Raw genomic sequence first — 13,798 nt, 5'->3', positions numbered from 1 at the left:
TTAAACAAAAAATGATGACATTCAGAATGTGCAGAAAACAAAGAAATGCAGGATTTATTGCATGCAGCTGATCAAGTAGGAAAGCATACTTTGCAATGTGGTTTTGATTCTCTAGAGGCCTCTTGCAGGGCCGCTGTTACAGGTTCTCTCATTAGGAGACATGCTTGGTTAAAAGAACAGAATCTGCCCGATCATGTTAAAGCAAAATTATTAGATGCTCCATTACAACATGATACTTTGTTTGGTGTTAAAGCAGAAGAGGTTTTGAAGAAAATGGAGGACAAAGCTAAATCTAGCGGAGAAGAAAAATCACAGCCATACAGGAAGCAGTCTCAATGACTTTCCCCTGCCAGCACCAAACACTTATCTTCTGGCAGCTCCTTTGGGGGAAAACTAGCACTTTTTGCTCAAAATTGGCATATGATCACTCAGGACAAATGGGTCTTAAATATCGTATCCCAGGGCTACAGGTTCCATTTTCACACCCTGCCAAGGCCAAACGGTATGCCAGACCTGCCACGCAATCAATGGGCAGAGGTACAAAAACAAGTTTCATCCCTCGTGGACATGAGGGCCATTCAGCAAGTACCACAGCAAGAGCAGGGTCAAGGATTTTACTCAAGGCTGTTATTGGTGCCCAGAAAGGATAAAACCTGGAGACCAGTACTGGACCTGTCTATCCTGAACACATTCCTGGACATTCCAAAATTCAAAATGTTAACCGTGCAGCAGCTTCTGCCCATGCTGGGCAAGAAAGCTTGGCTTGTAACTTTAGACCTAAAAGAGGCATACCTGCATGTCCCAATCGGGCAATCATGCAGAATGAACCTCCGATTTATAGCTGGCTCAATGCATTACCAATTCTCTGCACTGCCCTTTGGCTTATCTACTACGCCCAGGGTATTCACAAATTGCCTGGCACCAGTAATTGCTTTTTGCAGACAAAGAGGAATTCAAATATATCCTTACTTGGACGACTGCCTTATTCAAGCAAGAACACTCTACTACAACATCTGGCATTTGTAAAAACATTACTAGCAGGCCTAAGGTAACACAGTAAATGAAAATAAATCAAAACTCGTACCCTCTCAAGAGATAATATTCCTGGGTGCAAGCTTAAATACAACTGCCCAGAAGGCTTATCTCACGCCAGACAAACACAGACAATTGACTACTTATTTCAAAATGATGGCAACAAAGACCCAGTTATCTGCATGAAAAATTCTGCAGGCTTTGGGCTTCATGGCATCCTGCGTTCTGCTAATTCCATCTGCAAGACTGCATATGAGGAAATTTCAATGGTATCTAAAAAGTGTTTGGACTCAACATTGCCACAGCCTGGAAACAGTAATTACCCTCATTCCCTGCCTGCAACAGGAGTTTCGATGGTGGGCAAAAGCCTGTCAACATAACACGGGACAGCCATTCACCTTACCCACAGCCAGGCAGACATTGACTACAGATGCATCAGATTATGCCTGGGGTCCCATTTGGCAGGAAGATGTATTCAGGGCACATGGTCCACAAGTCAAATGCATCTACATATCAGTCAAAAAGAGATGCTAGCAGTTCAAAATGCCCTGACAGCCTTCAAGGATCTACTTCATCCAGGACAGCTACTGATAAAGATGGACAATACCACAGTCATCTGGTACATAAACAAGGAAGGGGGCACACATTCCTACCCTCTCTGCAGACTAGCCATGAACTTGTGGGGCACAGCATTGACTTACCAAGTACATCTGCAAGCACAATTCCTGCCAGGAAGGATAAATGCTCTGGCAGACGAACTAAGCAGAAACCTAATGGATCCCCACGAGTGGAAATTGGATCCACAAGTCTTCAGCATGATAACAAGGAACTGGGGATGCCCGGACATAGACCTATTTGCCTCTCCTCACAATTGCCAACTACAAAGATTTTGCACAAGGACCTATCACAAGCAAGCATGGAAAGTGGATGCTCTATCTTTCAGCTGAAAAACCTAACAGTATATGCCTTTCCTCCTATGCCTCTCCTCCCCAAGGTACTCCTCAAGGTCAGACATGAGAAGCCAAAAATGATTCTGATTGCCCCAGACTGGCCCCGTCAGCACTGGTACCCAATCCTAAAGAGCTTGTCCCAATGCCCAGCTTGGACACTACCTCAAATTCCTCACTTATTGACTCAACAAGACAGTCAGATACTGCACAGCCAACTCAGGACCCTAAATCTGGCAGCATGGCGGATAATGTAACCATTCAAGACACACCTCTTTTTAAAGCAGTTATGGATGTTATTTTGGAGGCCAGGAGGCCTAGCACCAGAAAATCTTATGCAGAAAAATGGAAGAGATTCTGTGCTTTGAACCAGGCACAAGGTATTGACATGATTGTTCCAAATATTCCTCAGATTTTGCAATACTTAACTGAGATGCTGGATAAAGGCCTTTCCTTTTCATCCATTAAACTTCATGCCTCTGCCATTTCAGCTCATTACAATACAGAACCACCTATTTCTTCTCATCCATTACTAAGGCAGTACCTCATAGGGGCCAAAAACAGAAGATCCCCAAGGAGAGCACCAATACCTACATGGGACCTCAACTATGTCTTGGAAAACTTACACTGCCTCCCTTTGAGCCAGCCTCTGCAGCTGATATAAAATTCTTATCCTGGAAAACAGCTCTGCTGCTAGCAATAATCTCCGCTAGACGAGTCTCAGAGTTACAGGCACTCATTGCTGTGAAACCTTTTATCATTTTCCATCCTGACAGGGTTTCTCTGAGGACAAACCCTACATTTATGCCAAAGGTAGTGACCAGTGTGGCCCTTAACCAAACAATTCACTTGCCAACTTTTTACCCAAACCCACAGAATAAGGGTGAGAGACTTCTGCATTCTTTGAACATTCACAGACAGCTACGCTTCTACTTGGACAGAACCAAAGCTTTCAGAAAGACTGAACAACTTCTAGTAGCATGTGCTGCAGGATCACAAGGAAAGCCTATCTCAAAGCAGACTGTTTCAAAGTGGATAGGCCACTGCATTCGTTTCTGCTATTCACAGCATGGCAAGTCAGTGCCTAAGGGCATTAGGCCACATTCCACCAGAGCAGCAGCCACTTCAGCAGTCTACCTCAGAGGAGTACCAACCAAAGACATCTTAGAGGCTGCAACTTGGAGTTCAGTGCATACTTTTACAAAGCACTATCACTTACCTCTCTATTGTAAATCCAGGGCAGGCTTTGCCACTGCAGTTCTGCAGGGCCTGATAGCCTCTCCTAATCCTATTTAGCACCAGCCTCCCAACCATAACTTTGGGATTCAACCCAATTGTAATGACTGCAACAGTGAAACACGATGAACATAGTACAGTTGTGTACCTACCATAAATGTAGATGTTCAACTGTATTCACTGTTGCAGTCCAGGTTACCCTCCCTCCATTCCCCCTTTTCCTTGCTGGGACTTATCTGTACTTCTCTATTCTATACAACCTATGTGGTGTATTTGCTTGTAGATGAAGGAAAAGTTTTTTTTTGGTTAGGCATGCTTTTTGGCAGTAGTGAGCCTACCATTTTAGGGGCACCTGACATCTGGGACAAGAAAAACTGAAGAAAATGGCATCGGCTGCATCTTTTATACCCCTGGCGCACTGACGTCAAGGAGGAGGTGACAGCAACTGACACCGGACCTAGACTTTGGAACTCCGGCCGACTGCAGGTAGCCTGCCAGCAGGATAACTCCAATTGTAATGACTACAACAGTGAAATACACTCGAACATCTACATTTATGGTAGGTATGCAACTGTACTTTTGCCCCTGACAAGTTGGGTGGCTGATAACCCCGTAATCCATTTCCACTGACATATATTGGCACAGAAGGTAGTGTGTGGACTGTCAAATACATTAAAGGAATCATTACTGGACTGACTCTTGAACAGTGAAGCATTTCACATTATGATTGTGTTTTACTAAGAGAAACCTTTATGGTAGCAGTTTTAACCAGTTGGTGGTTGCTAGTTGGCTATGTTGGTCCAACAGCATTTTCTTTTAATGTTTTGGTGTGTGTGTGGGGGGGAGCAGCATCACCACTTGTAAGTTTTTGAAATTGATATTCAACATTTACTTTATAGTGTGGAGTGAAACTCTGGGGAAAGCCCTCTAGCGTTTGAGGTTCAGAAAAATGAAGTTGCATAATGATAGGGAATTAAGCAAGAGGTTTCCCACCTTTGAAACAAGGAGAGACTGGGATTTTAAGGAGAATAACAATAATCATGTGAAATATTATATCCATAAAGTAGCAGAAAATATACCAAGAGCTAAGCCAACACAGGATTGGAGTTAGGAGACTATGCTGATAGGGATGACTGCTATTAGGAATATAGACAATAGGCAAAAGGGGACTGGGATTTGTTGGAGAAAACTGGCAAAGGAACCAAGGTATTGGGAGCAAATAACTAGAGAGGGAAAGGTAATAAAATGGGAAGAGGCCAATAATTTATTTGGACTACAGGATAGAGATTGCCTTCCCTATCAAGGATTGATATCGGAGTATAGACAGAGAGAAAGAAATAGGGGGTCCTAAACGAAAGACCAGTACTGTTAATAGAATGTAGAACAGAAGCTCCCATTAAAAAAGGAATAATTTGTAGAGCATATAAAATATTGCATGATGACTATAAGAATCAATCGGAGGAGGTTAGAAGGGATTGGGAAGAGAGATTGAATAAGCAATTCACAGAAACAATAGGAGGATATATGTATGTCTCCCATATAGGCAACAAAATCTAGAAGATTTAGGATTTTTGCTTGGAAATGTTTATATAGATATTTTATACCCCAAGTAGACTCCAGAGAATTTTTCCTTAGATAGACACCAGATGTTGGAGGTGTGACTGGGAAGAAAGAGGTACTTGGGAGCATATTTCCTGGGATTGCGGTGGGTTGGCATACTTTAAGGATTTCCATGCCGGATGGACTATTGGGGATGCTGGGTGGTGGATTGGTGTGACAAGGGATATGATTTTTCTGAGCTATGATACAGGATAGGAGTTGCCTAGACATGGTAAGGCCTTGCTGTGTCTGATTATAGTGGAATTACTAGAAATTAGAAATCAAAATCTAAACCAACTATATTAGAAGTACTGAATATAGTAGTAGAGATAAAACAACTGGAATTTTGATCTTTAGAAAAGGGTAGGAGCAAACTACATAGGAAAATGGGAATTGTGGGAACAGTAAAACTCTGAGCTTTGGCCAGCTAAGACCTACATGCAATCAACTGGACGTATAAGTGAATTTAAGTCAATTTTTATCTGCACTGTTTTTCAAATAATATAGCATTTAAATTGATTTATTTGTGTTGCATTGAATACTATCTAGCTGGAAGTTGTGGCTCCATTTTTTCAGTTAATGCTTGTTAGAATTCCTGCATAGCCAGTGATAAGTGGGGGTAGTTCACTTCATTGTTATTCTGTTTCTGCCTTATATAAGTGGTACATTTTGGATTATTTTCTGCTTAAACTCTGAGCTTTGGCCAGCTAAGACCTACATGCAATCAACTGGACATATAAGTGAATTTAAGTTAATCTTTATCTGCACTTTTTTCAAATAATACAGCATTTAAATTGATTTATTTGTGTTGCATTGAATACTATCTAGCTGGAAGTTGTGGCTCTATTTTTTCAGTTAATGCTTGTTAGAATTCCTGAATACCAGTGATAAGTGGGGATAGTTCACTTCATTGTTATTCGGTTTCTGCCTTTTATAAGGGGTACATTTTGGATTATTTTCTGCTTAAACTCTGAGCTTTGGCCAGCTAAGACCTACATGCAATCAACTGGACGTATAAGTGAATTTAAGCCCATCTTTATCTGCACTTTCAAATAATACAGCATTTAAATTGATTTATTTGTGTTGCATTGAATACTATCTAGCTGGAAGTTGTGGCTCTATTTTTGTCAGTTAATGCTTGTTAGAATTCCTGAATACCAGTGATAAGTGGGGGTAGTTCACTTCATTGTTATTCGGTTTCTGCCTTATATAAGTGGTACATTTTGGATTATTTTCTGCTTAAACTCTGAGCTTTGGCCAGCTAAGACCTACATGCAATCAACTGGATGCATAAGTGAATTTAAGTAAATCTTTATCTGCACTTTTTTCAAATAATACAGCATTTAAATTGATTTATTTGTGTTGCATTGAATACTATCTAGCTGGAAGTTGTGGCTCTGTTTTCAGTTAGTTCCCCACCCACCCTTCCTGCTTTTGTTTTGGTGTTAATCTTGGTGGCTTTGAAACTGCCCGCCCCTCTTGTAAATTTGCATTTGGATACTCCTCCTGGGCCCATCTCATTTGCTCACTCAAAAAAAATTTACTTTTTTCATCTGCTTTTACTATATTTATGTTTCTTCCTACTTTATTTTGCTTTTGCATCATCTTAAAAGTACTCAATTGTATTTATTACTGCTTGATGTAACTATTATTCTAAGCCTTTTGATTTAAGCACTTGGGCTTCAGACCAGTTGTTTTACATTAAGAAGGTTTGTGGTCTGCACTGTTGTTGCAGGACGGATAGCTTAGATCCTTCTAAGTTGGGCACTGCTGATTGAAGGCTCAGTGTCTGTTATTCTAAAAGTGTATTAGTTCTGGTTTAAGCACTTGGGCTTCAGGCCAGTTATTTTACATTAAGAAGGTTTGTGGTCTGCACTCTTGTGGGAGGAGAGGCTGGACGCTGTCCTTTTGAGCTTGGAATTTTTGGTTAAAGGCTTATAGTGCCTGCATATTTGATCTGTTTCTTACTGAAATTGGTGCGCATTGTTTGCTGTAGCATAGACTAGATCCTGGCCTGCTGAATCTAGCTTTGTTTGTATAACTTGAACACTAATCCAGGCCTTCTTTTTTGGAGAAGGTTCCCCTGCACCCCAGTGGCAAGAGTGTATGGTTAGAACTTGTCTGAAGACTACAGGAACAGGGCTCAGGTTTGAGATTTTTTACTGGTTAATTTGGTAATTTGTTTAAAAGCCTTTTTCTGATTGCTTGTAGTCATCTAAAGCTGTTTTAAGTGTATTTTTTTTTTACTGTTTGTAGTTGTTTAAAGCTGTTTTAAGTGTATTTTTTACTGTTTTTGCCTTATCTTTTCAAAAAAAATGTTTTCCTCGTTTCCCACCTTTCTAAGCTAGTATAGTCCAGTTTTCAGGCCAGTGCTGAATTCAGGGCTGTGTTACAATTTTCTGAGTTGCCCGTACCTTACTTGGATAGAGGGAGGTTTCTCTGTTCACCTGTGAGAGAGGGAGCTTTGAGCAGCCATCTGTCCCTGGAGGAGTGTTTCCAGCCCAGACGTTAGTAGTTTGTAGGCCATTTTGGGCTAATTTCTATCTCTTCCCTTTCCCTGCTATAAAAACCGCGCTTGCACGGTTTTGCACGTCTGGGCAGCGTCGGTTAGCTAGGGCTAAATTTATCCCGGCTCCACCAAGTCTTTTCTTCAGTTTTTCCCTTGAAAGTAGTCTAACTCTCAACCTAAGCACTTAAAAAACATCCTACCGTCCAGCACTTGCTCAGACCTAATAGCAAGCACTAATATACCCTGACACTTGATTGCCCAGCAGGGCAAGGCTCATTATTCACCCCTCACCAACCAAGCGACTAAGCAGCTCACCCTACTATTAAGTTATGACCAAAGGGCAATTTCAGGTATACTCTCCAGTCCAGCTGGTGAACCTGAGTATCCTGAGGCAATGTTACAACTGCCTCATGTACACAGACAACCCTCTCCTCCTACCACAAAACATTAACATATGCGAGAGATGCAATTATAGAGCTAAATTGGAGGCTAAGCTCTCTCCACCAAAGACTGGAACAGGCAGTCATGAGGAGAAGGTTAACACTTGCACCACACCTCCAGCCTCACATAGATGTACTAAACCAGCACTGGTAAAAAATACACATAAATACACAAAATCATACTCGGAGGCTCTAAATAAAAACCTGCAAAAGCATCACAGACCTCCAAAGCAGATACCCAAAAAACCTGTACCTCCCGTCACAAACCAGACAACACATAAAACACAAAATCAGTGTGCCGCACAATCACAGCCCTTAAGGCGCAATAACATACCTAACACACTAGTAATAGGTGACTCTATAGTCAGGCACACTGACGTCTCACTCACTAGGCTGGACAAGGAGAAGGTTACTGTTAGCTGCCTGTCGGGATCCAGAATCTGCCACATAACACAAGCACTCAGGTCACTCCAGAACAAGTACAAATGTGACTCTGTCATGAAGAGAGACATGGAAGAGCTCTCAGGCAGGTATGACCCTGACCCTGAGTAGCATCCTACCCTCACCAAGAATTATACCGCAGTATAAAGAAAAAATGATAAATTTCAACAATTGGCTAAGCTTCTGGTGTCATTCAAAGGGGATCCAGTGTCTGTCTGCCTGGGATGACATCCACGACAAGCCTCTTTGCTTCGCAAGAGACGGCTTGCACCTGTCACCCCAAGGCTTTCGAATACTGGCCAAGGCTCTTGCTGCCCCCATAGTGCCTTTTTTAGGCAAGGCTCAAAAGTCAAACCCACCTCCGTAAACAGCACAAATAAAAAAATGAGGGTTATGCTACTCAACGCCAGGAGTTTAAATCTCAAAATGCACACTCTCGAAGCACTCCTCAGTATGGAGAACGTCAACATCTGTGCAGTAACTGAAACCTGGTTCAAGGCTCCACAGAGTACCACAGCACTACCGGGCTACAACTCATACCACACATTTTGGCCACAGAATATGGACCGAAACACAAAAGGAGGGGGTGTATTCATATTCATCAAAGATACCTACAACTCCAGGTTAGTGGCGCAGCATAATACCTCCGAGATTATCCATATGCAACTAACATCAGGCAAATCTGCAATGCAAATTGTGGCCTGCTACAGATCACCCTCCATGACCCAGGACTACCACTCCGCCTTTCTGGAGACACTGGAAAACATGAAGGTCCCAGTAAACACCCTGATATTGGGCGATTTCAATTACCCTACCATTAACTGGGAAAACTACTCAAGTACAAACTCCCAGGTCCAGCGCTTCCTGGAATTTATGAACTCAAATGCCCTGGATCAGCTGGTAAACTCCCCTACCAGAGGTGAAAACATATTAGACCTGGTCATCACCAACATGGGCGACAGGTGCTCCACACTGGAGGTCAATCTGTCACTGGTTAGATCAGACCATAAACTAATCACTCTGGATGTCCATACCCCACCACCACCTCCAACCAAGTAAACCACAGTGAAAAACATTTCTATAGCAAACTTCACCTTACTTAAGACAGAGGTAGTAAGTTTCACAGCCCCCACGCTAAAGGATAACGGTGTCCAAGATGCAGGAACCTTTACAAATGCACTCTATGAGCACCTACAAGGATGCATGGATCATGCCATCCCTAGCAAAACCAAGACTCGCTCCCCTAAGAGAAGGAAAGCAGTCTGGTGGACCCCTGACATAAACAGGCTGTACAATAGAAGGAGGAAACTAGTTCTGAAAAAACGCAAACCCCAAGAAGGAAAGACATCCCTGATCAGCATCAGTAAGAAACTAAGGTCCCTCATAAAATCCCCCAAGGCTAACTTTGAAAGAAAAATAGCCAAGGATTCGAAAGATAACCACAAAGCCTTCTTTAGCTATGTCAAGAATTTAAGTGGCAACTCGCAGATATGCTCTGAGCTAGTGCAAAATAACACAAAATATACTGAACCCACTGATATTGCCAACATCATGGCAGATAGACTCATTGCAAACTTCACCCCCCAAAAGGGCCCACAACAATACCGGAAAAGTGTAGTGTCCTGGAAATCACAGATGCACAGGTGAAAACAGCCCTTTCAAAAGCCAAAAGCACAGTGTCAATGGGGCCAGATGGTGTCCCAGGCTGTGTCTTGCATGAACTACAGAACGAACTAACCCCCCACCTAAACACACTGTTCATCCTCAACCTCTTCACAGGCTACGTGCCCATAGAATGGCGCACAGCAACGGTTATTCCGTTCCACAAAGGAGGGGCCACAACTGACCCTGGTAACTATCACCCCATAAGCCTGACTAGCCTGGTCTGCAAGGCTTTGGAGCACATCATCATGGAACTCATTAACAAAGACATTGGGAACCTCCAAACACTTGACCCGACCCAGTTCGGCTTTGTTAAGGGCAGATCATGCCTACTAAACCTGGTTGACTTCTTCAAGACAGTCACCAATGCCATAGATGAGGGGAAGGTAGTTCACACAGCCTACCTTGACCTCGCCAAGGCTTTTGACACCATTCCCCACTCTGGAATTATAGAAAAACTCACCAGCCTGAACATAAATACCTACGTCACGAGATGGGTTGCCAACTGGCTTACAGACAGAACTCACACGGTAAGAATAGCGGGCTCCAGGTCCGACTCTAAACCAGTCACAAGTGGTGTCCCACAAGGCTCTGTCCTGGGACCCCTATTGTTCGGCATATACTTCTCAGAAGTACAGGCAAATACAGGAGGACTATGACTAACCAAGTTCGTCGATGACTGCAAACTGGGAGCCATAATTGACTCACCAGCTGACACAGACATTCTCCAAAAGGGCCTTACTGAGATGGACACCTGGTGTCAAAATCATGGTCTCAAGCTAAATGCCAAAAAATGCATAGTCATCCCGTTTGGGAAAAACAAAACACCCATGAATTACCACATAGGTGGCAGCCCCCTTAATACAGAAGAGGTAATAAGAGATCTGGGGACCCAGGCAGATAGTAATCTCTTCTTTGACAATCATATTGCCAAAGTAGTTAGGAAATCCTTCTATGTAGCCCATCTAAGTACTAAAGGGTTCGCATCTAGAAATAAAAGGGGTTGTAGTGCCCCTCTACCTGTCACTCATCAGACCCATCAGAGTACAATGCCCCATTTGGTATGTACCTCACAAGACACTTCCAGCAGTTGGAAAGACCACAAAAGTACCTCACCAAGAGGATTACTGGCCTCAAACATATATCCTTTGCAGCCCAACTAGAAAAACTCCAGCTGTACTTAGTCGCATATCGCTTACTCAGAGGTGATCTCTGCCTGACTTATAACGCCATGTCCAACTCAGAATTGATGGACATGCTCCACCTAAAGAAATCCAAGTCACTGCGAGCCACTCACTCTAGTGAGCTAAACCTCGCCATAACAATAAATAGAACATGCTGGAGGGATAGATTCCTGTCACAGAGACTCCCCATGCTTTGGAACAAAATTCCTAACTACATTAGGCAGAGCCCCTCACTAACACTCTTCAAGAGAAACCTTGATGTGTGGATGGGTAACAGAAAATACACCCCTAGGATCACTTCATTGGCTCTTCTTGACAGAGGCTCAGTTAATTAATCAATGGGGCGGCGAAAGCTGACACACTCTGGCTAGGCTTATAAATGCCCTCGGGCAGATAGCCTAGTGCCTACCTATGAATCTAATACATACAGGGGAGGAATGAGGTTTAAAAGAAGGCAGGACTTAAATGAGCTATGTAATGTTTGACTGAAAATGATTGGGTAGATAAATGATGTATAATTGCAGTTGTGAGTGTGTCAGTATGGCTTGTGATGTAAAATGCTTGCAACTAGGATTGTGTTGGTGTGGTTTGTTTTCATTTATATAAATGTATGATTGTTTATGTTGTAAGCGATAGTTTAATAAAGATATTTCTTGTTTAAAAAACAAGGGGCAGGAATTGAATAATTTGTGTAATTTTGCTTACATTATATGATGTATAGCAATATATGTAAAGTATGATGTTAATTTTTAATGCAGTTTGATTACTTTTATGTAAGTGTGCATCTGTCACAAGTGATAATTCAGTAAACGTGTTAAAAAAAGCTACTAGGTGTACTTTCAGTCTCTGTTCTGTATGAAGCTGTTATCTTTTTCTCTCTCTTTTTTTTTTTTTCCTTTGCTGATTTGCCAACTTGCTACTGTGCATGAGATGAACTCTAGATTGCTGCCTTCACCTTTCACTTGCACCTTTCTTTTTATATCACACAGATCAGTGAATAGTTACTGTCTCTTGCTTTGATAGGCTGGAAATATTTTTAATAAATAGATTTCACTATCATTGCATTATTGTATATTTTTTGTCTTTCAGACTTATGACCAGTGGAAGGAAATGGTGCCAGATTTTAGTCAGTATAAGTGGATAGTGCCTGATTTTATATGGGAGCTGGATGAGCATATAGATCTTGGTAAGTGCAATAGCATTGGACTTTGTAAAACGGTACTCTCTACTGCAGATCATTTTTGTGTGTGCATGCAAATGTATTGAAATTAAAGGCAAAGACTGGAAATAAGATAAAGTTAATGTAATGTTCTCTTGAGCTGATGGAGGGGATGTAAATGCATATTTATCATGTTTTTATATGTACACACATATATATATATATATATATATATATATATATATATACACACACATAATTAAAAGATAATTCTCTTGTTGTAGACTGGTGGCTGTATAGACTGAGACTGTTCATTTACTCTATAAGCAAGGGCTTTTTAGGCAACAAGATGTGAAAAAACAAAATGGCAATGCTTTCTTGCATTTGCAAAGTAACTAACTGAGTTTTTCCCTAGTTATCACCTGATGTTAGCTAAAGACCAGCACACTTTTCCTGCGAGCAGTTAGTCAAAAGGGATCTTGAGTACTGTGTTCTAAATGAAACCTACAAAAATCTACAAGATACAATATAATTAATTTTTAAAGGGATATTCACAAGTAGATTAGTGAAAACAAAAAAAGTAAAGTAAGAAGTGAAGTCTGAAACTGTGGGAAGTAAATAGTAATACAAGTAGTTCATCCCCCGCACTTTTAATTCTTCAATGCATTAACTATATATAACAGTGCCTAGTGTAGTTTATATAAGGGTAGCCAGTGTACTTTGTTCTCAAGGCTGAAATTTAATATTTACTGAAACGATGCAAGCTGATTTTCACACTTGGGAGGGGAAAAGAGATAAGATAACATATGTCAATGTGTAAGTGGGATACCAGACTGTAGCATGCATATTAGCATGGTTAACCTTAACTTCAGAATTGATACTACTTGTGGGTGCAGCCTTAAATATTGAGCATTTGCTTCTTTTTGGAGGGATAGACTTACTTTATAGAAATTGTGCATAGTTTTGTGTGTTTGCTGTGAAGGAATTTTTTGAAACTGTATTTACTTTTTTCTTACTTCTTTCTTGAGTTTTTTTAATGAACAGTCTGAGAAATATGACATGGTTTCAGATAGAGGTGAGAACAAGCAACTACACATGAGAGCAGCCTGACAGGTATTAATTTATTAATTGTAAAGTGCATGATAGAAGCATATATTAAGAACTCCCGTGCATATTATGTGAGAGTAATAGATTTTTAATCAGAATGGCTGCCTTTTCAATATTAACATGGAATGAAAATGGCTTTAAAGGTTAACAAAAAGCAGAGTATTGAATTATATTTAGTGTAGTGTGCAAATATCAATGTTACAAAAAAGGTGTTTACTAGTGGTGTACCTTGGGACTCTGCACTGGACAACTACTATTTGGAATCTACTTCTTAGAAGTGAAGGCTAATGTCAGGGACCTCTGGCTGACTAATTTGAAGACAAATGCAAATTGGGAGCAATTATCAATTTCCCAAGATATAAATATCCTCCAAGAAGGCCTGATACAGACTAATAGCTTGTGCCAGTGTCATACCTAAAACTGGATGCCAAGGAGTGCATTGTAGTATCTTTTTGTAAGATGGCTCCCTTGCAATCCAACCA

General features: G+C 41.3%; 1 protein-coding gene across 4 annotated transcripts in view; it reads left to right on the top strand.

The window, feature by feature from the left end:
• OPA1 (OPA1 mitochondrial dynamin like GTPase) overlaps positions 1-13,798 on the top strand; it is a 2,039,562-nt gene that overhangs the window by 151,921 nt on the left and 1,873,843 nt on the right. For all 4 annotated transcript variants that reach the window (XM_044070302.1, XM_044070304.1, XM_044070303.1 and 1 more), the window contains exon 3: positions 12,140-12,236. In XM_044070302.1, the coding sequence (XP_043926237.1) occupies positions 12,140-12,236 (97 nt within the window). The remainder of the gene's footprint in view (positions 1-12,139; positions 12,237-13,798) is intronic.

The sequence above is a fragment of the Protopterus annectens genome, chromosome 4.part1 (assembly GCF_019279795.1).
Source record: "Protopterus annectens isolate FY-2018-M chromosome 4.part1, PAN1.0, whole genome shotgun sequence".
NCBI lineage: Eukaryota > Metazoa > Chordata > Ceratodontiformes > Protopteridae > Protopterus > Protopterus annectens.
Note: the sequence above shows the minus strand (reverse complement) of the source record. Positions and strands in the feature narration are given on the sequence as shown.